The 24830-nt window shown below is 34.9% G+C and overlaps 1 protein-coding gene across 1 annotated transcript; it reads right to left on the minus strand.

Moving 5' to 3' along the window:
* Positions 1-1103: 1103 nt before the first annotated feature.
* On the minus strand, positions 1104-24830 carry LOC123640026 (C-type lectin domain family 2 member D-like). The gene is made up of 5 exons (XM_045554366.1): positions 24702-24830; positions 15202-15315; positions 8989-9173; positions 3132-3235; positions 1104-1301 (listed from the first exon to the last, which is right to left on the minus strand). Exons 1-5 carry the CDS (start codon positions 24754-24756, stop codon positions 1163-1165), a joined length of 597 nt encoding a protein of 198 aa, XP_045410322.1. The 5' UTR covers positions 24757-24830; the 3' UTR covers positions 1104-1162.

The raw sequence follows: 24830 nt of genomic DNA on the forward strand, positions 1-24830 counted from the left end.
CAAATGGGGGCAGAAGAGGTCAAACTATTGCTCTTTGCTGATGATATTATCTTACATCTAGAAAACTCCAAAGATTCTGCCATGAGGCTACTGGAATTGATAAATGAATTCAATAAACTCTCAGGTTACAAAATCAATGTACAGAAATCAGTAGCATTCCTATATGCCAACAACAGTCAAACTGAGAACCACATCAAAGATTCAATACCCTTCACAACAGTAACAAAGAAAATAAAATACCTAGGAATACATTTAACAAAGGAGGTGAAAGACCTCTACAGGGAGAACTAGGAAACACTGAGGAAGGAAATAGCAGAGGACACAAACAGATGGAAAACCATACCATGCTCATGGGTTGTCAGAATCAATATTGCTTAAAATGTCTGTACTACCCAAAGTGATCTACAGATTCAAACCAATCCCCATTAAAATACCAATATCATTTTCCACAGATCTAGAAAAAATAATTCTACACTTTGTATGGAACCAGAGAAGACCCCGTATAGCAAAAGCAACCCGGAGCAAAAAGAACAAATTGGAAGGCATCAATTTACCAGGCTTCAAGCTATGCTACAAGGCTATATTAACCAAAACAGCATGGTACTGGCACAAGAACAGACACATAGACCAGTAGAACACAACAGAGAATCCAGTTATAAAATCATCCTCAGATAGCCATCTGATCTTTGACAAAGCAGACAAAAATATACACTGGGGAAAAGAATCCTTATTCAAGAAATGGTGCTGGGAAAATTGATAGCCACATGTAGAAGACTGAAACAGAATCCATACCTCTCACCTCTCACCTCTCACAAAAATCAATTCGTGATGGATAACAGACTTCAACCTAAGGCATGAAACTATAAGAATTCTAGAAGAAAATGTTGGAACAACTCTTATAGACATTGGTCTAGAAGTGCAGATATCTTTACAAAGCGGCGATTTCCTTTTTTCTGGGTATATACTCACAAGAGGAATTTATGGGTCATATAGTAGTTCTATTTTTAAATTCTTTAGGAACCTCCACAGTTTTCCACAATGACTGCACCAAACTACATTTTCACCCACAGTGTACAAGGGTTCCTTTTTCATCATGCCCTCACTAGTGTTTGTTAGTTCTAGTTTTTAATGAAGTTATTCATTCCAATGTTGCTTCTGAAGATTAGTTAGGGCTTTGCTGCTTCATCTGGGCATATGTATGTGGTTTGGAACAAATCCACTTCCTCTCCGTGTAGTGCCTAGCACTACTGGCACCTTTGTCATTCAAGTAGACACACTCTCCTCCTTCTCTGATGGGAAACCTGCATTAGAAAAGACAGAAGCAGTTGGCCGCTGGAAATTTCTGCAAAAGCAGGGAGACCAAAGATGAGAAAATAAAAACACTGACATTAATTTAACCTCGAAATGGAAGATGCATTACACATATCATCTCTTTAATAGCAATTACTTTAATAATTATGTCCTTTTGTAGTCAAGGAAACTGGATTTTTCCAAGCTAATATAGCAAGTAAAACTAGGATTCATATCTAGGTCCATGAGACTACAGGGCCTAGCTAGACTATTTCAACTTTTTTCACTTTGGGAAAGGGGAGAGTGAAGAAATGCTGCTCTATTACAGGCAATTCTGTCGTTGTTGTTCATAAGCTCTGATCTTCTCCTGGCTCATGTATTTATCACTAATGAGTCAGTGAGCTTTTCTTAGCAGGAAATACAATAGATCAGCTGTAGGAAGAATGCAGAGTTCTGAAACAAACCTGTGTTATGTCTGTAAGCGTAATGTTCTTCCCACTACATCCAAAGCCTCATTTGGCTTGTGGGAGAGGTCTGACACCTGTTTTCTCTACACAGTTTTAGCAATATTCTGCTTCTTTAAGTAATTGAAGACCTCAGCATCTTGTGTCTAAGCCCCTTGTTTCATCATAGTCTTCCTACTTGCCTGGTCAGTCTAGTACCAAAACTGCAGTGCTATGCAACTGAGTTTAAATGACCTGACAGACATTTTGGGTCGGTATTCATATTATAAATGTCTCCTCTTTACTCACTGAAATTACTATGGTCTGTGATATAATTTGCTAATTGTTGAAACATGCTAGAGTTTAATCATGTAATATTTTACATTTCTCTAAATGATGAGCAGTTTTCAACAAGTGAATAGTTAACAGTATATTTGATCCTTAAAATATTTTGAGAATTAGGCAGAGAAAATATTATTATTTCAGTAATGTAAAGGGAAAAATCAAAATTAGTTCTAAATGTTTACAAAGGATTCACTATCTGCTAGGCCGTGTAGATACAACAGTGTAGAAATGAATGACCTCTCTGACTTCTAAAACTTACCATCCTGTTCAATGTCAAAAGCTAATGAGAAAAAGCCCATTTTCAAACCTGCCAATTTCCAGCCCAGTGCCTTTCCCATAAATAAAGTTATATTTCCAATATTGATTACTTGATAATCATAAAGCAGCTTTTCAAAACCCTCTCATCTCTCAAACATTAAGTAAAATTGTGTGAATCCAAGTCTTCCACCATTATCCAAAATCTTTTCAGTAATCTAAAGATCCTATAAATATACATTTGAAATTAAATACTGTAATGCCAAACTTTACCCATCCTAAAATTTTAAAACTATGATCTTATTATGAATAATAGGTATTATTGATGTCACTCATAATCCCTCTCTAAATCGGCTAAGATTGATACAATATATATATACATAGTTGATATAATGCTATATAGTTTTATATAGTAACAACTTGCATTTATATGATCTTTTAAAGTTTAAAAAGTACAATCATATTCATCAAAACCTCTAATCCTCTATCAACCCTGTGAGATCAATAGGACAAGTACAACAAAATTTTGTTGCAGATGTAAGAAACAGACTTGAAGATGTGTTGGTTTGCTCTCGAGATCTCATAGATGAGATCAGTTTACAGTCATTCTATCTTACCATGACAGGCTTTGGATTGATTTCAGGAGTTTGCAAAAACCTTTGAAACATATACATTGGCAGTATCTCTATGACTAATCTTAAATTGAGAATTTTTAAAGCATATAACTAGGGAATACTTTAGATTTCATACAAAGTAAATTCAAATGTAAGTATTACTGCCAGAATTTTCAGAACTTACCATCTTGTCCATTCAGTACCATTTATCCATTTCCAGGCTTGGCCTTGTTCTCGGCTCAGACCAATCCAGTGGTCAGATGGGCCTTTATATCTCAACAGGAAATTCTTTCAGAAAATATGAAGAAAATATTGATCAATCTTACATAACCCAGCCTCTCCCAGAAGAAATACCCTTAACTGCTCTTGCAATTTTATTTTTTATTTTTATTGTTTAATAATATATAGAGAATGAGTGTGGTATGTCATCATACAAACATAAAGAAGATAGTTCAAAACTGAGACAAGTTAATGATAATTTGTTTACTTTTACTTCTACATAGTACCCATTTGTGTGACTATTCTACAGTTTATCTATTCTGCTATTCGCTGATATTAGGGTTGTTTCACATTTAGAGTTATTATAAATGCTATTATGACATTCTTGGCATCGGTTCTGGAATGTGATTTTTAGGCCACAGGGTAAGCTTATTGTCAACTTTAAGAAAGGACACTAAACTAATGTAAGAGTACCAAATTATCCTTACACCAGCAGCGTAGGCCAGTGTCTTTTGCTACACATCCTTGCCAACACAGAGTGTCCTTTTTATGATGACAGGTTCTGAATTTTAGTGTAATTACATATATATAAATATTTTCCTTTATGATTAGTGAATTCAGTGAGGACTCAGAAAAATCTTTTACTCTTTTGAATCATACAAATGACCTTTACTTTTGCTCTACTTTTTTTAGTTTCTTAAAGTGTACAGTAGGTTATTGATTTGAGATCTTTCTTCTCTTTAAGTTATGTGTTCTCAGCTATAAATTTTCCTCTTAGAACTATTTTCAATTCATACCATAAATTTTGGTATTTGTATTTTCACTTTGTTTGCCTCAAGGTATTTTCTAATTTCCCTTGGGATTTCTTCTTTGACCATTGGCTATTTAAGAGTGGATTGTTTAATTTCTACATATTGTGAATTTTCAAGTTTTTTTTTTTTGTATTGATTTCTAGATTCATTCTATTGTGGTTCCAAAAGATACTTTGTATAATTTCACATTTTTAAAATTTATTAAGACTTATTTTGTGACCTAACATATGATCTATTTTAGAAAATATTCCATGTGCACTTGAGAAGAATGCCTATTCTACTCTTATTGGGTAGAATGTTCTGTAAATGTCTGTTAGGGCTAATTTTTATAGTGGTCTTTAAATTCTCTATTTCTTTATTGATCTTCTATCTGGTTGTTTTAGCCATTATTGAAAGTGGAGTATTGAGTTCTTCAACTTTTTGTAGAACTGTCCATTTCTTTCTTTAATTCCGTCAATTGTTGCTTTATATATCTTAGGGCTGTGATATTAAGTACATATATGTTTATAACTGTTAGATTGACTTGCCGTGTCAAACTTTATCAATGTATGATGTACTTGTAAAATTTTTTACTTTAGTCTATTTTGTCTGACAAATATATAGCCACTCAATTTCTTTAGATTGCTATTTGCATGGAATATCCTTTTCAGTCTTCTTACTTTGTGTCCTTATAGCTAAGGTGAGTCTCCTGTAGAGAGCATATAGATGGGTTTTGTTTTTTAATTTGTTTTTTATCCAATTTATCAATGTCTCCCTTTTAATAAAATGGATTCATACTTTTACCTTTAATATGATTACTAAAATAGGATTTACTTCTGCCATTTCTCTCTTTTCTTTATATCTTACCTGTCTTTGTTCCTCAATTCCTCTATTATTGCCATTTTTTAATTGTTGATTTTTTTATACTGTATCATTTTTATTCCCTTCTTTCCTTTTTGTATATTTTTGTAATTTTATTACTGGATATCTTGAAGATTAAAATTAACATCTTGAACTTATACCAACATAGTTTAATAATGTCAGTGTAGATTCAATAGCTATACAAACATTTTGAACCTGTACATTTCCATTCATCTTTCTTCATACTGTTGTCATAGACTGCATGTTTATATGTTGTATGCCCATTAATATACAAATATAATTATTGTTTTATGTATTTACCTATTAAATGTTATATAGGCATTATATAGAATGCATATATATATTTACATATATATGAGAGAGATCAGTTACATATTACACTATACACAGAGTAATTCTGGGTTTTATATTTATCTATGTTGTTGACATTTTATGAGTATGCTTTATTCTTCTGGCTCTGAGTTACTGTTTACAGTCCTTTCATTTCAGCCTAAAGAATCCTTTTTTAGCATTTCTTGTAGAACAGGTCTACTGGTAACACACTCTTTCAGGTGGTTCTCTGAAAATGTGTTACTTTCTCCTTCATTCTTTAAGGATAGTTTTGCCATATATAGAATTCTGGGTTCGTAGTTCTTTTCCCTCAGACCTTTAAATATATATCATTCCATTGCCTTTTCATCCCCATGTTTCTCAGGGGACATCACCTATTAATCTCATTAAATGTCCTATGTAAATGATGTGTTGCTTCTCTCTTGCTGGTTTCAAAATTCTCTCTGGGATTTTTCTTTTTTTTTTTTTATTTCGATTTGTGGGTACAAGTAGTTTGTTGACATGTGAGTCAAGGCTTTAGGTGTAAATGTCACTCAAATAGTATACATTGTATTTGATGGGTAATTTCTGATCCCTTGGCCCCCTCACACCAGCCCCCTCTTCTCAGTCTCCAAAGTCCATTATACCATTCTGTAAGATTATGTATACCCATCATTTAGCTCCCACTTGTAAGTGAGTACATGTGGTATTATTTTTCTTTTTTTTTTTTCAGCTCATCATGGGGGTACAAAAGCTCAGGTTGTATATATTGTCCATGTCCTGCCCATCCCCCTGAGTCAGAGCCTCAAGTGTGTCCATTCTCCAGACAGTGTGCCTGGCACTCACCATGTGGTATTATTTTTCCATTCCTGAGATACTTTTCTTAAGATAATATGTTTTCTATAGAGGTTGTACTAATTTACATTCTTAGCAACAGTGTGTATGCATTCCCTTTTCATGACATTCATACAAAGTCTAGTGTTTTTCGACTTTTTATCAGTGGCCATACTGACAAGGTTAAGATGGTATTTCATTATGATTTTAATTTGCAGTTCCCTAATGATTAGTGATGTTGAGCTTTTTTTCATATTTTTTTGCCATTGTTTATCTTCTTTTGAAAAATATCAGTAAATGTCTTTTTCCCACTTTTTAATGGGATTATTTGTTTTTCTTGCTGATTTCTTTGACTTCTTTGTAGATTCAAGATATTAGTCCTTTGTCAGATGTATAGTCTGTGAATATTTTCTATCACTCTGTAGGTTGCCTGTTTACTCTGTTGATTATTCCTTTTGTCCATAAGAGTAATTCCAATGTCCATAAGAATATTTTTTAAGTTTTTTTCTAAAATATTGATGATGTCACATCTTGTGTTTAAATTAAGTCTTTGTGCATCTTGAGTTAATTTTTTGTATGGTGAGAGATAGGGATCCAGTTTCATTATTCTCCCTGTGGCTCTCCAAATTTCCCAGCAGCAGTTATTGAATAGGGCATCCTTTCTGCAGTGTGTTTTTGTCTGCTTTGTCAGTTGGTTTCAGGTGTATGGTTTTTCTTCTGGGTCTGTTCCATTGGTTTATGTGTCTACTTTTCTACCAGTACCATCCTGTTTTGGTTACTATAGCCTTCTAGTATAGTTTTTTTAACTTGACTATAATTTATCTCAATGTGGATCTCTTTCAGTTTATCCTATTTCTAGTTCATTGAGCCTCTTGGACATATATATTTATATCTTTCCTCAGATTTAGGAAATTTTGGCTATTATTTCTTTAAAAATTTTTATGCTATTTCTCTTTCTCTTCTCCTTCTGGGACTTCTGTAATGCATATGTTGGTATGCTTGACAATGTTCTACATGTCCCTAAGGATATGTTCATTAATCTTCATTCTTTTTTTTCTAAGTCTAGATTATTTCAATTATCTTATCTGCAAGTTTTCTGATCCTTTCTTCCTCCTGTTTTGATCCTTTCTTCCTTCTGCTCAAAGCTGCTGTCGGACCTCTCTAGTGAATTTTTTATTTCAAGCATTGTACTTTTCAGCTCTGGAATTTCTATTTGTTTTTGATTTTTAACAATTTCTGCCTTTTCCTTCATATACTAATTTTGTTCATATTTTATGTTCCAGACTTATTTTAGCTCTTCATATAGTTTCCTTTAGTTCATTGAATATATTTAAGACAGCTAACTTAATATCTTTGACTAATAATTTTAATATTTGGGCTTCCTCAGGGATAGTGTCTATTAGATTTTTTTTTCTGTGAATGGGTTATACTTTCTTTTGTATGTCTTATAATTTTTTTAAGAACTGGACATTATAAGTATTATGTCATGGTAATTCTGTTAATTTACTTCCTTTGCTTTTGGAAATCATTGAATCTTGCTTGTTGGGGTTTGGAGTTATTTGTTCATGACTTTTCCAAACTATTTTTGCAAAATGTGTATTCCCTGTTGTGCATGGTCATTGAAATTTCTGTTCTGTCTGTGATCAACCAGTTACCTGAAAAAAATTTTATTATATGTCTGCTTCCTAAAATGGAGGAAAAACAAACATGCTACTATATTTACTTAAATCCCCTAGAAGCCACTTTGAGTGATGGGGATTGAAACAGTGGTAGTCTACCTCTGTGCCTTCCCCTCAGCAACCAAATGCAGAAATCATCAATAACCCTGATATTTAGAGGAAAAGGTCCTTATTGCCTGCCCTGGCTTCAGCAAGCCATGCCAGGAATATGTGCAGCAGTCCCCATGGCTGCTTGCAATGATCAGGTGTGGAGAACAGTAGTTATTACTGAGTAGAAGGCTAAAATTTACTAAAATTAGCCAAAATTTATGAGCCTCTTCATCAAACTCTTCCCTTGATACTGCAAGTATAGGGACTGTCCCTGGGCAAGAATTGGCTTGAGCCCAGAGTCAGCGAAGCTGGACGTGCTTCTTGGGTCCAAAGGTCAATAGGTCCAGAATACTCCTTGATGCCAGAAGTCAATAGGGCCAGACGCGGCCTATTGACTGCTGAATGCTCCCTGGAGCTAAAGGTGAATGGCCTATTGAACAGACAAACTGTTCCCTATGGAAAATAGCCAAGGGCCTTAGGTCCTGCACACAAGCCAAGGCATGTCTCATTGTCCTGCATGGGGTAATCAGGTCCAAAGGTTAACATGCAAATGTCTACCTTCCTTGAGCAATTTCCATAAGAAATAGAACATATCACCTCAGGACTCTAAAGATAGTCATGTACCAGAAAGTAGCTGCTGGACAAAAGGAGTATAAAAGGGCAAAAGGAGTATAAAAATAAAGCCACTAGTGCTTTTCGGCGCTGCAGTCTTGTACCGTCTTTGTGTGTCTGTGTGTTTCTTTCTGTGTTCATCCCCCGTTCTGTACTTGGGCTGCTACAGCAAGTGTTCAACTAGGCACAATGGTTCCAAAATAGTTACTTCAGATGGTTTCTAATAGTTTAATAGTCATTTAGGTGGAGGGACAGATTCCTGGAGCTTCCTATTCCAACATGTTCTCTGACATTACTCCTGTTTTATTTATTTTGAAGAAAAGTTACTAACTTCATATAAACTTAAAATTGTGTTTTGACCTATAATTTTCTAATTCCTGTTTGCACAGTTCTGGCTCACAAGTCAAAGAATGCTCTGGCTTGCTCTCCGGCCATGTTTCTGCCATGAAGGTTAAGGTAAATATAGATGGCTAACTGTAGAATGTAGTACTTGCTGGGTTCATCTCTCCTTATGCTAACTAAGCAATGTATAAGCAAATGTCTAAATCTGTCTCTTAGACACCCCACAAAGAACCATATCCTTTTAGGGCTGAATCTTTCATTCTGGCCAAAACTATTTTCTTACCAGTTCCTGGAGAGTTTCAACCTGAACAAGGTCAGCACCTTGTGAGTCACAAAATATCTGGCTTGATGTCCAATTCTTGATGTCATCAGAAAAATAGAAACACTTTCTTTGGAAACCAATCCAGCTTTCTGGGCACACAGCTTCAAGATATACTGAGGGCTTTTGATTGCAGTTAGTTCTAAGTGCTAAAAATAAAAATGACTTATTTTTATACTGTACTGTATAAATTACCAAGTACTAATACATTCTCCAACACTGCTGTTAAGTATTACATGCAGTATCCTCATTTTTCAAATGAGAAATATGATGTTGCAGATCATTGCATACATTACACAGTAAATGGTAAAACTGAGATTCAAACTAATGCCTTCAGTAATAGATGAGGTCAAAAGGGAGTAATTAATGCCTTAAGCTCTCTCTGAGTCACATATCTGTCTACTTGGATTTCAACAATGTTTTCCTTTCTTAAAATATCGGATACATAAATATCAGCATATGATCAGCCTTGGAGAACAGATGCTTCTTCAACTACTCTAGATGAGTTGATAAAATCAGGGGCAGGGTATAGATACCTCATGTGAGTAAAGTTTCTTAAGGTGAAATGGTCTGATATACGCCTAAATAGCCCCATGAATATTAAAGAATTTGCTGCACCCAGAGCTTCCTTCTACTGAGGAGAATTAGTGAGATTCTCTATATTTGGGAGGCAACCATACTCCATTGGACAGGATTCTCAGACCCACTTCCTGTATAATCAGGAGAAATGCTCTCTTCAAATTGGATCCAGAGTGATGAAAGTCTCTCCAGATAGTTGTCACTGAGCTGCTAGTAGCTGACTCTTCAGCTTCTATAACCACTTTCTTCCCTCAACTCGTCAGCTCTGAAGATGGCTATGGCATACCAGGAAGCTTTGCACTCATGGTATCATTACAATAATTGCCACCATTATTCTTGAATTTGGCTCTTATGAAATGAGAAACAGCTCCTGGCTATGAATAATAACTGATGTAATCCAAATGTCAAATCATATAACACCAGGAAAATATGTACTCTAAGGCAGTGGTCTCCAACATTTTTGGCACCAGGGACTGGTTTCATGAAAGACAATTTTTCCACAGACTGAGAGACAGGCAGGGATGTTTTTGGGATGATTGAAGTGCATTACATTTATTGTGCACCTGATTTCTATTACTATTACATTGTTAACTTCTCTGCTAATGATAATCTGTATTTGCAGCTGCTCCCCAGCACTAGCATCACCACCTCAACTCCACCTGAAATCATCAGGAATTAGATTCTCTTAAGTAGTGTGCAACCTAGATCTCTTACATGTGAAGTTTACAATAGAGTTCCTGCTTGTATGAGAATCCAGTGCTGCTGCTGATCTGACAGTAGGCAGAGCTCAGGCAGTGATGTGAGTAATGAGGAGCAGCTGTAAGCACAAATGAAGTTTCACTCACTAACTGACTGCGCACCTTCTGCTGTGTGACCCAGTTCCTAATAGTCCATGGACCAATACTGGTCGATGGCCCAGGGGTTAAGGACTGCAGTTCTAAGGCATTCACCACAAGCCAGGTACCAAATTATACCTATTATAGTGTAACTTCTGGGATTAGATCTTAAGGCATACTGCATTTCTTTAAATCTATGCATCTCTAATTGTGCTATCACTTCTCCTATAACAACCAGTTTAAAGAAAAGGGACAAGAAGGGTTTGCTTTATGAATCTGGACACACCTATGTTAGGTGAATAAATATTTAGGATCATTATGTCCTCTTGTTGAATTGTTCCCTTCACCATTATGTAATGACCATCTTTGTGTTTCTTTACTTTTGCTAATTTGAAGTCTACATTATCTGATATGAGAATACCTATACCAGTTTTCTTTTGGTTTCCATTTGCATGGAATATTGTTTTCCATACCTTCACCTTGAGTCTGAATGAATCTTTGTGGGTTAGATGTGTTTCCTGGAGATAGCAGATACTTGGCTTGTATTTTTTGATCTACCCAGCCAGACTATGTTTCTTGAGTGGGGAGTTCAAGCCATTCACATTTATTGAAAGAATTGGTAGGTGGGGTGGATTTCTGTTTATCCTGTTGAGTGGAACTTTGTTATTTTGTTTTATCTGTTGAGCCATTGTGGTATCTGGGTTCTGACCTTTAGCTTTTGGGTGGTTTTATACTGGTGGGTGTTTATCATACTGATCCAGGTATGATGCAGTTCTGAGTACTTTCTGCAGGGCAGGTCTGGTCTTGACAAATTCCCTCAGTGTTTGCTTGTCTGAGAAAGACTTTATTTCTCCATAATGTAAGAAACTTAGTTTTGCAGGATATAAAATTCTAGGCTAGGCATTATTGTGTTTGAGAAGACTGAGAATGGGGCCTCAATCTCTTCTGGCTTGTGAGGGCTTAGTTGAGAAGTCTGCAGTTAGTCTGATAGGTTTTCCTTTGTAAGTTACCTGCTGTTTTTGCCTTATGGCTCCTAGGAGGGCCTGTTTCATGTTTACTTTGGCCAATCCAATGACTATATGTCATGGTGATTGCCTCTTCTTGATGAATTTCCCAGTTGTCCTTTAAGTTCTTGAACCTGGATATCTAGATTTCTATCCAGGCCACCATCATATTGCCATTTGATCTTGATAAAGCAGACAAAAATGCACACTGGAAAAAAGTATCCCTATTGAATAAATGGTGCTGGAATAATTGGATAGCCACATGTAGAAGACTGAAACAGGATTTGCACCTCTCACCACTCACAAAAAATTAATTCATGATGGACAACAGACTTAAACCTAAGGCATGAAACTATGAGAATGTTAGAAAAAAAGGTCAGAAACACTCCTATAGATATCAACTTACACCGAGAATTTATGAAGACTGCCAGAGTAATCATAGCAACAACAAAAATGAACAGATGGGACCTGATCAAATTAAGAAGCTTCTGCACAGCCAAGGAAACAATCAATAGAGTAAATAGACAACCTACAGAATGGGAGAAGACATTCACATGCTATACATCTGACAAAGGGCTAATGACCAGAGTCTACAAAGAACTCAAGTGAATCAGCAAGAAAACATCAAACAACCCCTAAAAAAGTGGACAAAAGATATGAACAGAAGCTTCTCAAAAGAAGACAGACTAATGGCCAATAAGTATATGAAAAAATCCTCCGTGATGCTAATCATCAGGGAAATGAAAATCAAAACCAAACTGAGATATCACTTAACTCCAGTGAGGATGGCTTTTATCAAAAACAACAGATCCTGCCATGGATGTAAAGAGAAAAGAACAGTTATACACTGTTGGTGGGACGGCAAACTAATTCAACCTCTATGGAAGGTACTATGGAGATATCTCAAAGAACTAAAAGTAGACCTACCATTTGATCTACCAATCCCACTGCTGGGTTTGTTTTTCATTCAACATTTGTTTATTGAAGATGTGCAGCTCTTTATATGCAAAGTTTATGTTAATGTCCTTTGAATATAAAATTTGTGTTTTTTTTAATTTATTTATTTATCCTTTAAATTTCAGACTGTCACGGGGGTACAAACATTTAGGTTACATATATTGCCTTTGCACCACCTGAGTCACAGCTACAAGTATGCCATGCCCCAGACAGTGTGCAGTGCACTCATTGGTTGTGAATTTACCCATCCCCTCCTTCCCCCTACCTGCCCAACACCTGATGAATGTTGCTTCCAAATGTGCATGTGAGTGTTCATTAATTAGTACCAATTAGATGGTGAGAATATATGGTGCTTGTTTTTCCATTCTTGTGATACTTTCCTAGGAGAATGGGCTCTAGCTCGATCAGGATAATACAAGAGGTGTTAGTTCACCTTTGTTTTTTACGGCTGAGTTGTACTCCATGGTGTGTGTGTGTGTATGTATATATATATATATATATATATATATATATATATACACACCACAATTTATTAGTCCACTCATGTATTGATGGGTACTTGGGTTGTTTCCACATCTTTGCAATAGTAAATTGTGCTGCTATAAACATTCTAGTGCAGATGTCTTTTTTATAGAATCTCTTTTGTTCCTGTGGGTAGATGCCCAGTAGTGGTATTGCTGGATCAAATGGTAGTTCTACTTTTAGTTCTTTGAGGCATCTCCATACTACTTCCATAGAGGTTGTACTAGTTTGCAGTCGCACCAGCAGTGTGTGAGTGTTCTTGTCTCTATGCATCCATGCCAACATTGTTGTTTTGGGACTTTTTGATAAAAGCCATTCTCACTGGAGTTAAGTGATATCTCATTGTGATTTTGATTTGCATTTCCCTGATGATTAGCATCACTGAGCATTTTTTCATATGTTGCTTGGCCATTAGTCTATCTTCTTTTGAAAAGTTTCTGTTCATGTCCTTTGCCCACTTTTTAATGGGGTTGTTTGATTCTTTCTTGCTAATTTTCCTGAGTTCTATATAGATTCTAGTTATCATTTTTTTATCAGATGTATAAGTTGCAAATATTTTCTCCCATTCTTTAGGTTGTCTATTCACTCTGGTGATATTATGTAACTAATTTATTGATTTCCATATGTTGAACCATCCTCACATCCTTGGAATAAATCCTACCTGATTAGAATAAATGATCTTTTTGTAGTTGGTATATTTCTAATGTATCTTTGTGGTGCCATATTTGGTTTGCTAGCATTTTGTTGAGGATTTTTGCATCAATGTTCATAAGAAATATTGGCTTATAATTTTCTTTCTTTATTGTGTTTTTGTCTTGTTTTAGTTTCAGGGTAATACTGGACTTATAGAATGTGTTTGGAAATATTTTGTTATCCTCAAGCTTTTGGAACAGTTTGAGTAGGATTGATATTAGTTTTTCTTTAAATGTTTCATAGAATTGATAAGTAAAGCCATCAGGTCCTGGGCTTTGTTTTGATGTGAGACTTTTTATTATTGCTTCTATCTCATTATTTGTTATTGTTGTGTTCAGGTTTTGGATTGCTTCATGGTTCAGTCTTGTTATGTTGTGTGCTTTTAGGAATTTATCCATTTCTTCTAAGTTTTTCAATTTTTTGGCATATATTTGCTCATAATAGTCTCTAATGATCCTTTCAATTTCTGTGGTATCAGTTGCAATGTCTCCTTTTCCATCTCTGATTTTATTTGTTTGGATCTTCTCTCTTTTTTTTCTTAGTTAGTCTGGCTAATGGTTTGTTGATTTTTTTTTTATCTTTTCAAAAATACCAAAACCAACTTTTCAATTTGTTGATGTGAATTATCCCTTTTTCTAGTGTATCCATGCTGTAGCCACTCCCCTCCTGTTAGTAAATTAGTAGCTATTTTGGTTATCAGACTGACTGTTGCAGTAGCACAATGTTTGTGTTCATGTAACCCTTATATTACTTAGCAATGGCCCCAAAGCACAAGAGTGTTGATGCTAGCAATTCAGACATGCCAAAGGAAAGCCATGAAGTACTCACTTCTAGTGAAAAAAATGAAAGTTCTCAACTTAATAGGGGAAGAAAAAATTGTATGCTGAGGTATGCTAAGACCTAAGGTAAAAACAAATCTATCTGTGAAATTCTGAGGAGGCAAAAAAATTGTGCTAGTTTTGCTGCTGCACCTCTAACTTCAAGTTATAGTCACAGTGCTTAGTCATGATTTAAAAGGCATTAAATTTGTGTCTAGAAGACATGAACAGAAACATGATCTGACCAAAAGGCAATAGAGTTTGGTACTACCTACAGTTTTAGGCATCCATAGGGGGTCTTAAAATATATCACCCACAGATAAGGGGGTGACTACTATTTTCAAGCATGAACACAATTTTATAAATTACAAAGCCTTCTACAGCTCTATTTTGACATGCCCTCCATTAAGACCTATGTACAATGTCTTTCAAGTAATTTAACTAAAAATGAAATTTCTGAGTGCGAAAAAAACTATGCATTTAAATTACACAATAAAAGGCCTAAAAATAATGTAAATTTAAGCATATGGACTGGCAATTGGGTTCTGTCTTTTGCAGATTCTGATTATCCCATTAAACTTGCAAGAATGTGTCCCCTATCATACATAATTAAAATTTTAGATGCTGCTTATAAGGATATTGGCATTTAACTTAATGGATGAAATAATATATTAGGAGGTGTAAATAACAACAAAATAATTAAAATGTCTTCTCTTACTTCTGCAAATATAATTCTTTCTAAATGAACAAAGATTACAAATCACTTACCTCCTAACGTAGTAATCATTCCACACAGTATGATTGTCAGACATATGGTTGAGAAGAAATATAAGGCCCAGTGTGAGGTAACTTTATTAGAATGCTCTTTAGAATGCAGATAACCTGAAAACAATTATTGAAAAACATTTTTAAATTAAATACAGATGTAATACTACTCAAAGCACTAACCACAAAAATATTATTCACATTTAATTTCTTCCCTTTTCACTAGAGGAGGCAACTGACCTCTCATTTTTTGAATTTCCTATTTTGTATCCAGAGTTTAATTATTTACCACAGTTAAGGTAAGCACACACAACCCATGAAGTAGCCTTACATGCCCCCGTCAAAATACATATAAATTTGATTAAACCTCCATATTCAACTATCATTTTATGGAAATGTAGAATGGAGAGAATCATGTCAACTAAACCACAGACATGAAACCAACAAAATACAGATTGTTGAAAAGCCTACGTAGAAGATTAACCTGATTCTTTTTTTTAAAAAAAAAAAAAAGTAAAGAAAATTTAAAAAATATATCAAGAGGGAATCTATTAACTAAAAGAGACTCAAAGGCATTTTTTTTTTTAAAAAAGGCAAAACTGAAGTGACAAAATTGTTATCATAAAAGTCAAATGTGTTATTTTTTAGGAGGAAAGATTGGTAAATGGTAAGGAATACATGGGGGGCCTCTGAGTTGCATAGCAAGGATCTTTCCCAATGTTAGTAGTTTAAAAGGTGTTCATTTTATAATAATTCATCAAGCTACATATTTGTGTTGTATAATTTTCTCTTTTGTGTTATATCTCAAAATATCTTAGGTTAACTAATACCTCTTTTAAAATTTATTGTTGATTCTGATGTTCTCTCTTGCCTGTAGTTCACACTTCTAGCTAATTTCTTAGACACATCCTTAGCTAAACAGGCATATTTTTCTCCAACATTTCTTCCACAGTGGAGACATTAGTTAGCTTTATATTCATGTTTTCCAAGTTATTTTTATTAATTAATAGACTTTATAATTTCAGCAAGATAGAGTTACAGAAATATTGAATGAAAATTACAAAGTTCACATAAACCTTCTGTCTCTCCTTTATCAAAGATAAAGAAAAAAATCAAGACAGAAGCCAGAGGGGGAAAAACCTTACTTAGAGAGGAATAAAGATAAGAATTACATTAAATTCTCCCCACAAGCTATACAAGAAGGAAAGGAGTGGAATAAAGTATTTAAAGTGTTGAGAGAAAAAATCCTACCAACTCAGAATTCTTTACCCTGCAAAATTATCCTTCAAAAGTGAAGGAGCAATAAACGCTTTCTCAGACAAACAAAAATCTGTATTATTTGTTGTCAGGAGACTTGTCTTATGAAAAATATCGCACAATTTTTGAAAAACAGAAAAACCATACAGTTCAAAAACCTGGATCTACATTAAAAGAAATGGGAGAACACTGAAGAAAAAGTAAGTGAAGATAAAAATTTTCATTTTTCTTATTCTTAATCTATCTAATACCTGACAGTTTGAAATAATAGTAATGGTATAGTTAATTATGTATGCTTATATATAAATTAAATGAATAAAAGCAATGACACAAAGGATAAAGGGAAAATTTAGTATTATTTTGTTGGTACAAGGTAGTGACAGTACTTGTGAAATGGTGTAGCAATATTTGAAAGTGAACTTGGATTAGTTGTGAATGTATTAATATATTGCAAACTCTAAGGCAATCACTAAAAAATGTTTTTAAAAAAGTACAACTGATATGCTAAGAAAGGAGAAAAAAATAGAATCATATAAAATGATCAGTTAAAACTATAAAAGGCAGACAAAGAATAAAAGACAAGAATAGAAACAAAGAACAAAGGCAAAAATAGAAAATAGTAAGAAATATGGTAGATATTAACACAACTATATAAATAATCACTTCTGAGCATCAATTAAAAAACAGAGATTGTCAGAGTGGATCAAAAAATAAGACACGGGCTGGGTGCAGTGGCTCCCACCTGTAATCCTAGCACTTTGGGAGGCCAAGATGAGAGGGTTGTTTGAGATCGGGAGTTTGAGACCACCCTCAGCAAGAGTGAGAACCCATCTCTACAAAATATAGAAAAATTAGCCAGGCATGGTGGTGTGCACTTATATTCCCAGCTACTTGGGAGTGTGAGGCAGAAGGATCATTTGAGCCCAGGAGTTGGAGGTTACAGTGAGTTATGTTGACACCATTGCACTCAAGCCTGGGTGACAGAGTGAGATTCTGTCTCCAAAAAAGAAAAGACACAACTGTATGATGTTTACAAAAAACCCACTTTAAATATAAAGACACATGTAGATTAAAAGTAAATTGATAATAAAAATATATTATGCTGATACTAATCAAAAGAAAGCAGAAGTTGCTATAAAAATTTCAAACAGAACAAATTTCAAAGGAAGAAAATTTATCAGGGATAAAGAAAGGCATTACCCAAAGATAAAGGAGTTAACTCTCCAAGAAGACAACAATTCTTAACATGTATGTGCCTAACAAGAGAGCATCAAACTATGTGAGGCAAAAACTAATAGATCTGCAAGGAGAAATAGATGAACTATTTTCATAGTTTGAGACTTCGACAGCCCTCTGTCAGAAATGGACAGATTCAGCAGGCAAAAAATCAGTGAGAACATAGTTGAACTCAATAATCCAATCAATCAATGGGATATAATTGACATATATAGATTACTTCATCCAGCAACAGAAGAATATACACTCTCAAATTTACATGGAACATTCACTATGGTAGACCACTTTCCGGGCCATAAAGCACATTTAAAAAAATTTTAAAGAATCGAAATCATACAGTGTCTGCTCTCAGATCACAATGTATTTAAATTAGGTATCAATAACAGAAATATAATAAATAACTAGAACATCCCACAAATATGTGGAGATTAAGCAATAAACTTCTAAACAACACACAGGTCAATAAAAAAGTCTCAAGAGAAATTTTAAAATATTTTAACTAAATGAAAATGAAAAGACAACTTATCAAAATTTGTAGGATTCAGCAAAAGCAGTGCTTAGAGGGAAATTTATAGCATTGAATGCATATATTATAAATGAATAAAGATCTAAAATCAATAATGTAAGCTTCTACTTTAGGAAACTAGAAAAAGAAGAGCAAATTATTAATAAATACAAAGTACACAGAAGAAAAGAAATAATCATTAGAGAAGAAATCAATGAAATTGAAAATAGGAAATTAATAAAGAAAATCACCAAAACCAAAAACTGGTTTCTGGAAAGGCCAGAAGAAATTATAAGCCTCTATTCAGGCTAACTAAGAAGAAAAGAGACAGGACAAAAATTACCAATATCAGAAATGAAAGCAGAGATATTACTATAGATCCCATGTAAATGAGAATAAAAATACTATGAACAATTCTATGATCATATGGAGGACCAAGTCCTTGAAAGACATAATTTGTCAAAACTCACACATGGAGATACAGATGATCTGAATATGCTCGTATTAAATAAGTTGAATCAATAATTAATAACTCTCTAAAGACAGAAAACACCATGTCAAAATGGGTTTACTGGTAAATTCTACTAAACATTTAAGGAAAAAATCATACCAATTCTCTATGATCTCTTTCAGAAGATAAGTTAGAGATATTACTTCTTCACAGTTAACTGTGAGATCAGATTTACCCTCATATAGAAAACAGATGAAGACATTACAAGAAAAGAAAAGAACATAGATGTAAAACCTCAACAAAATATTAGCAAATCAAATCCAACAATGTATAAAAATAATTATACACCATGATTAAGTGGGATTTATTTCAGTTTTTTAAGACTGGTTCAATATTCAGAAATCAATTAATGTCACTCACAACATTATCAGGCTAAAAAGGAAAAATCACTTCAGCATAAAATCGATTTTTAAAAAGCATATAGCAAAACTCAACACAGATTCATGATAAAAACTCTAAGTAATAAAGAGGAACTTCTTTACCTTGATAAAGTTTAACCACAAAAAACCTACAACTAACATCAGACCTAATTGTGAGAAACTCAAAGGTTTCTTAGTAAGATCAGGAATAAGGCAAAGATGTCCCCTCTCAATACTTTATAACATTGTTCTAGAAATACTAAATAATGCAATAAAATAAGAAAAGGAAATAAAAGGTATACAGATGAGGAAGTAAGAAAATTGTCTTTGTTTGCAAATGACATGATCATTTATGCATAAAATCCAAAAGAAATGACAAAAAGACCTCTGGGAACTGACATACAATTAAAGTAAAGTTCCAGGATGCAGAATTAACATACAAAAGTCAATCATTTTCCTGTATACTAGCAATAAAGAGGTGAAATTTGAATTAAATACATAATGCCATATACATTAGCATCCAAAAATATGAAATACATCTAACAAAATACGTATAAGATCCATATGTGGAACACTACCAAACTGATAAGTGAAATTAAAGAAAAACTAAACAAATTGAGAGAGATTTCATGTTCATGGATAGGAAGACTCAATATTGCCAAGATATCAGTTCTTCCCAGCTTAATCTGTAGATTAAATTCAATCACAATCAAAATCCCAGCAAGTTATTTTGTAAATATCAACAAACTGATATTCTAAAGTTTATATAAAAAGGTAAAAGACACAGAATAACCAACACAGTTTTGAGGGAGAACAAAGTTGAAAGACTGATACTACCCAACTTCAAAATTTACTATAGTAATCAAGACAATGTGGTGTTGGCTAAAGATTAGACAGACAGATTAATTGAACAGAATAGACAAAGTAGTAAAATAAAGAGAAATGGACCCAGATAAATATAGTAAACTTATCTTTGACAAAGGAGCAAAGGCAAAACAATGAAAAAAAAAACATAGTCTTTTCAACAAATGGTGTGGAATAGCTGGACATCCACATGCAAATAAATGAACCTAGACACAGACTTTATATCTTTCCTAAAAATAACTCAAAATGAATCATAGACCAAAACTATAAAACTCAGAAGATAACATAAGAAAAACCTTGATGACTTTGGGTATGGTGATGACTATTTAGACACATACACCAAAGGTACAATCCATTTATTAATAAAAAAATCAGTATGTTGGACTTTATTAAAATTAAAAACTTCTGCTCTGCAAAAGACATTATCAAGAGAATAGAAGACAAGCCACAGACTGGGAGAAAATATTTGCAAAAGATACATCTGATAATGGACTGTTATCCAAAATATATGAAGAATTCTTAAAACTCAAAGGAAAAAAATGAACCAGTTAGAAAATGGACAAAAAACTTGGATAGACACCTCATCGAAGAAGATATCTAGATGAAAATAAACATCTGAAAAGATGATCAATATCATATGTTATTGGGGAATTGCAAGTTAAAACAACAATGAGATATCATTATAGGTTTATTAGACTAGCCAAAGTCCAAAGCACTAACAACACCAAAGGATGTTAAGGACGTGGGATAACAGGAACTCTCACGCATTACTGATAAGAATGCAAAATGTTACAGCCATGTTGGCAGTTTTTCACAAAAGTAAACATACTCTTAACATGCAATCTAGTGATTATGCTTCTAGGAATTTACCCCCTAAAATTTAAAACTTATGTCCACACAAAAACCTTCACACAGATGTTTGTAGCAGCTTTATTCATAATTGCCAAAACTTGAAAAACAACAAGTTGTCCTTTGGTAGGTGAATGAATAAATAACTTGTACATCCAAACAATGGAATATTATTCAGAGCTAAAAGAAAATGAGCTGTCGGCCGGGCACGGTGGCTCACGCCTGTAATCCTAGCACTCTGGGAGGCCGAGGTGGGTGGATCGTTTGAGCTCAGGAGTTCGAGACCAGGCTCAGCAAGAGTGAAGAAACCTCGTCTCTACTAAAAATAGAAAGAAATTATATGGACAGCTAAAAATATATATAGAAAAATTAGCCAGGCATGGTGGCTCGGGAGGCTGAGGCAGTTGGATTGCTTAAGCCCAGGAGTTTGAGGTTGCTGTGAGCTAGGCTGATGCCATGGCACTCTAGCCCGGGCAACAGAGTGAGACTCTGTCTCCAAAAAAAAAAAAAAAAGAAAAGAAAAGAAAATGAGCTGTCAAACCACACACAGGAAGGAAACTTGAATGTGTAATACCAAAGGTAAAAAACAAATCTGAAAAGGCTACATACTATCACACAGAGGATATTTAGGGCAGAAATTATTCCATATAATGATGCATACATGTCATTATACACTTATCCAAAGCATAAAATATGCAACACCAAGTATGAACTCTAATGTAAACTATGGACTTTGAGCAGTCATGATGTGTCAATGTAGGTTTATTAATTGTAATAAATGTACAACTGGTGAAAAATGTTGATAATGTGGGAAACTGCTCTGGTTTGAATGTGTCCCCCAAAGTTCATGTGTTGGAAACTTAATCCCCAATGCAACAGTGTTGAGAGTTGAGACCTTTAAGAAGTGATTAAGTCATGAGTGTTCTGCCCTCGTGAATGGATTAATGTCATTATCTTGGGAGTGGGTTCATTATCATTGGAGTGGGTTTGTTATGAAATAAGTGTGACCCCTCTTGTGCTCGCATGCTCCCCCCTCCCCTCTCGTGCACGGTGTCTTGCCCTTCCAAATTTTGACATAGAGTGATGGAGCAAAAAGGCTCTCACCAGATGTGGACCTTCAATCTTGGACTTCCTAGCCTCCAGTACTGTGAGTCAAATAAATCTCTGTTCATTATAAATTATCCAGCCTCCGGTAGTCTGTTACAGCAACATGAAACAGGCTAAGGCAGAGATTATGTGTGTGTGGCAACAGGGGATCTATAAAAATTTCTGTACCTTTCTGCCAATTTTGCTGTGAACCTAAAACTGCTCTAAAAATATAGTTTTCAATGTAAAAGGGAAAGAAAAGGCAAGGGCAGGCAAGGGCAGGGCAGGCCAGGCCAGGCCAGGCACGGCAGGGCAGGGCAGGGCAGGGCAAAAGGCAAGGCAAAAGGCAGGGCGGGGCATACTAGCAGCAGATCTAAAAAGAACACCAGAATTTAAAGTATCATCAAACCAGTGATTAAATTTCCCTCCTCTAGAATCAGTGCCCTGAGCTTAATACAGCCAGAAACCTGGAATTGAGCATGTATCAAGGCACAGACAGAGAGAGCCCCAGGAGAAGCACTCCTGGTCTCAGAAACAAGAAAGTGAACTGCTATCTCAAGAAGTATGAAAATATCCCATTTTTCTCCCTCTTCTCCATTCTCACATGCCTCAAACCCAGGCAACCTCATAACAGTGGCAGTGGAAACTGTAGCAAGTTGCAACAGCTAAAACCCTGAGAAAGAGGAATCTTCCTTTCCATCCAGTAGAGCTGTGATTCCAAGAGAGTGGGGCCAAACCTCTTGCTTTTTTTTCTTCTTTTTTGCTCTCCCTCTGCCATGTGGGTTGAAAAATGAAGCCACAATTGCAGAAGTGTATGGTGGATCAGGGTAAATGGGGTCCAGAATTTCTGGCCCTCTTTCTCAAAAAAGAGAAACCCTTGGGATACATAAAGTACTGGTCGAACAGTGAAGAGAGAGGAACTTTTGAAAGGGACCCCTGAAAGTTATTTATAAACTCCTGAATTCACCAGCCCCTCAAGCTGTGCATGCTTAGATCTGGGCCTAACTGGCAGACGGAGGATGTTACAGACTAATAAATAGAACATTGCACAGGTCCCAAATTGAGCCGTGGTTTGTGCACCAGAAAGACATATATGAGGAATATGACAAAACATTTCAAAACTGAACTGACAGTGGAACCAGAGCCTGCAGAATGCCTGCACCCCACCAGAGTGATTACATGCTAAAGCAAACAAACAAAAAAGTCACTATATTCAAAAATTTCAACAAGATCCAGAGTCTCATAACAAAATATTTATTCAAAATGTCCAGAATGCAATCCAAAATTACTCAGCATATGAAAACCATGAAAATTTCAACTTCCATGGGAAAAGGCAATCCCTGACATGACAGGGATGATGGGATTATCTGACAAATACAGTCGTTAAAAAATGCTATTTTTTAAATATTTTGGGGGTATCATTCACATACTTTAATTGTTTTATCATTCCATTGTACCTCACCTTAAAATTACTTTTATATGGGAGGGAAATTGTATATATTTTTTACGTAAATGCCTACTATAAATCATACATCTTGTGTTGAAAAAAAAAAACATTCATGCATGGGGACACAGCTAGCTGATTCATCTGTTGTTGAAAAATATATAAATAGGCCGGGCGCAGTGGCTCACACCTGTAATCCTGGCAGTCTGGGAGGCCGAGGTGGGTGGATTGTTTGAGCTCAGGAGTTGGAGACCAGCCTGAGCAAGAGCAAGACCCTGTCTCTACTAAAAAAAAAAAAAAAAAAAAAATAGAAAGAAATAAGCTGGACAACTAAAAATGTATAGAAAAAATTAGCCAGGTGTGGTGGCGCATGCCTGCAGTCCCAGCTACTCAGGAGGGTGAGGCAGGAGGATCGCTTGAGCCCAGGAGTTTGAGGTTGCTGTGAGCTAGGCTGACGCCACGGCACTCTCTAGCCAGGGCAACAGAGTGAGACTCTGTCACAAAAAAAAAAAAAGAAGAAGAAGAAGAAGAAAAATATATAAATAAAGTAAAAGAGGAAATGAAATCAACAGTCTAAATCTCCCTCTGACAGGGAAAATGCTGTTTAAAGCAGCAGTCATAAAATATTCAAAATACCAAATGGATGAAGAAATAAATGAAATAATTTAACAAATGTTTAGAAAGCATCTTTTCCTCCTCTGAATTACCTTCTCTCTCAGTTGACTACCACTTTTACTAGGAAGAAAAAAACCTTTCAAGTCCTGAATTATGACACCTTGATTTTCCCTGTGGGGGAAAAGAAATCACAATATTTTTCACTTACTAAATCACCGTGAAGCCTCAAATACATGTTTTTTTAATTTTAAACTTCTCAAATATACACATAATATTACATATAATATGTGTATACATATATATATTTGTTCTTTTTAAGTGCAGCCAATGTAAGAATATTCCATTTAAATGCCCTACTAAATTTTACTTGGACCTCTGTTTACTTTTTTGATTTATAAATGTCTTTTACCTATTTTTTTTTCTATTTTTTCTCTTATGAGCTTCCATGATAGGTTTTTTAGCCTAATAATGATAATATCTTTTATCTGTGTAACACCCTAGAGTTTGTATCATTCTTTTCAGTAAATTTAATTCTTTTTATTTTCAATTATAAATTTAACCTGATTCCATTCTCTTTCATTTTGCTCTAATGATTCCCTCTCCTTAATTGTTAGGACTGGGTATCTACATATGTGCATAGTTATGGTCTCCAGCACTCCACCTCTCATCCTTGAAAATTCTTTACTTGTTAGCCATTTTTCCTGTGTAGAGACTAGAGCCCATCACTGTCTTCCCACCCCAGTTCCCGCACTTACTCCACACAGCCCGGCTTCTTACCTGGGTTTGCCAGCACTTTGGTTTGTGTAAAGCCTTTCTCCACATTGTCATGCATTTTGCCTACAGTTTCTGTGAGCGATCTAAGCAATCTAAGCCACGGTCTTTACAGTTCCCACCCCAAGAATGATT

Source organism: Lemur catta, chromosome 6 (assembly GCF_020740605.2).
Source record: "Lemur catta isolate mLemCat1 chromosome 6, mLemCat1.pri, whole genome shotgun sequence".
NCBI classification, from domain to species: Eukaryota; Metazoa; Chordata; class Mammalia; order Primates; family Lemuridae; genus Lemur; species Lemur catta.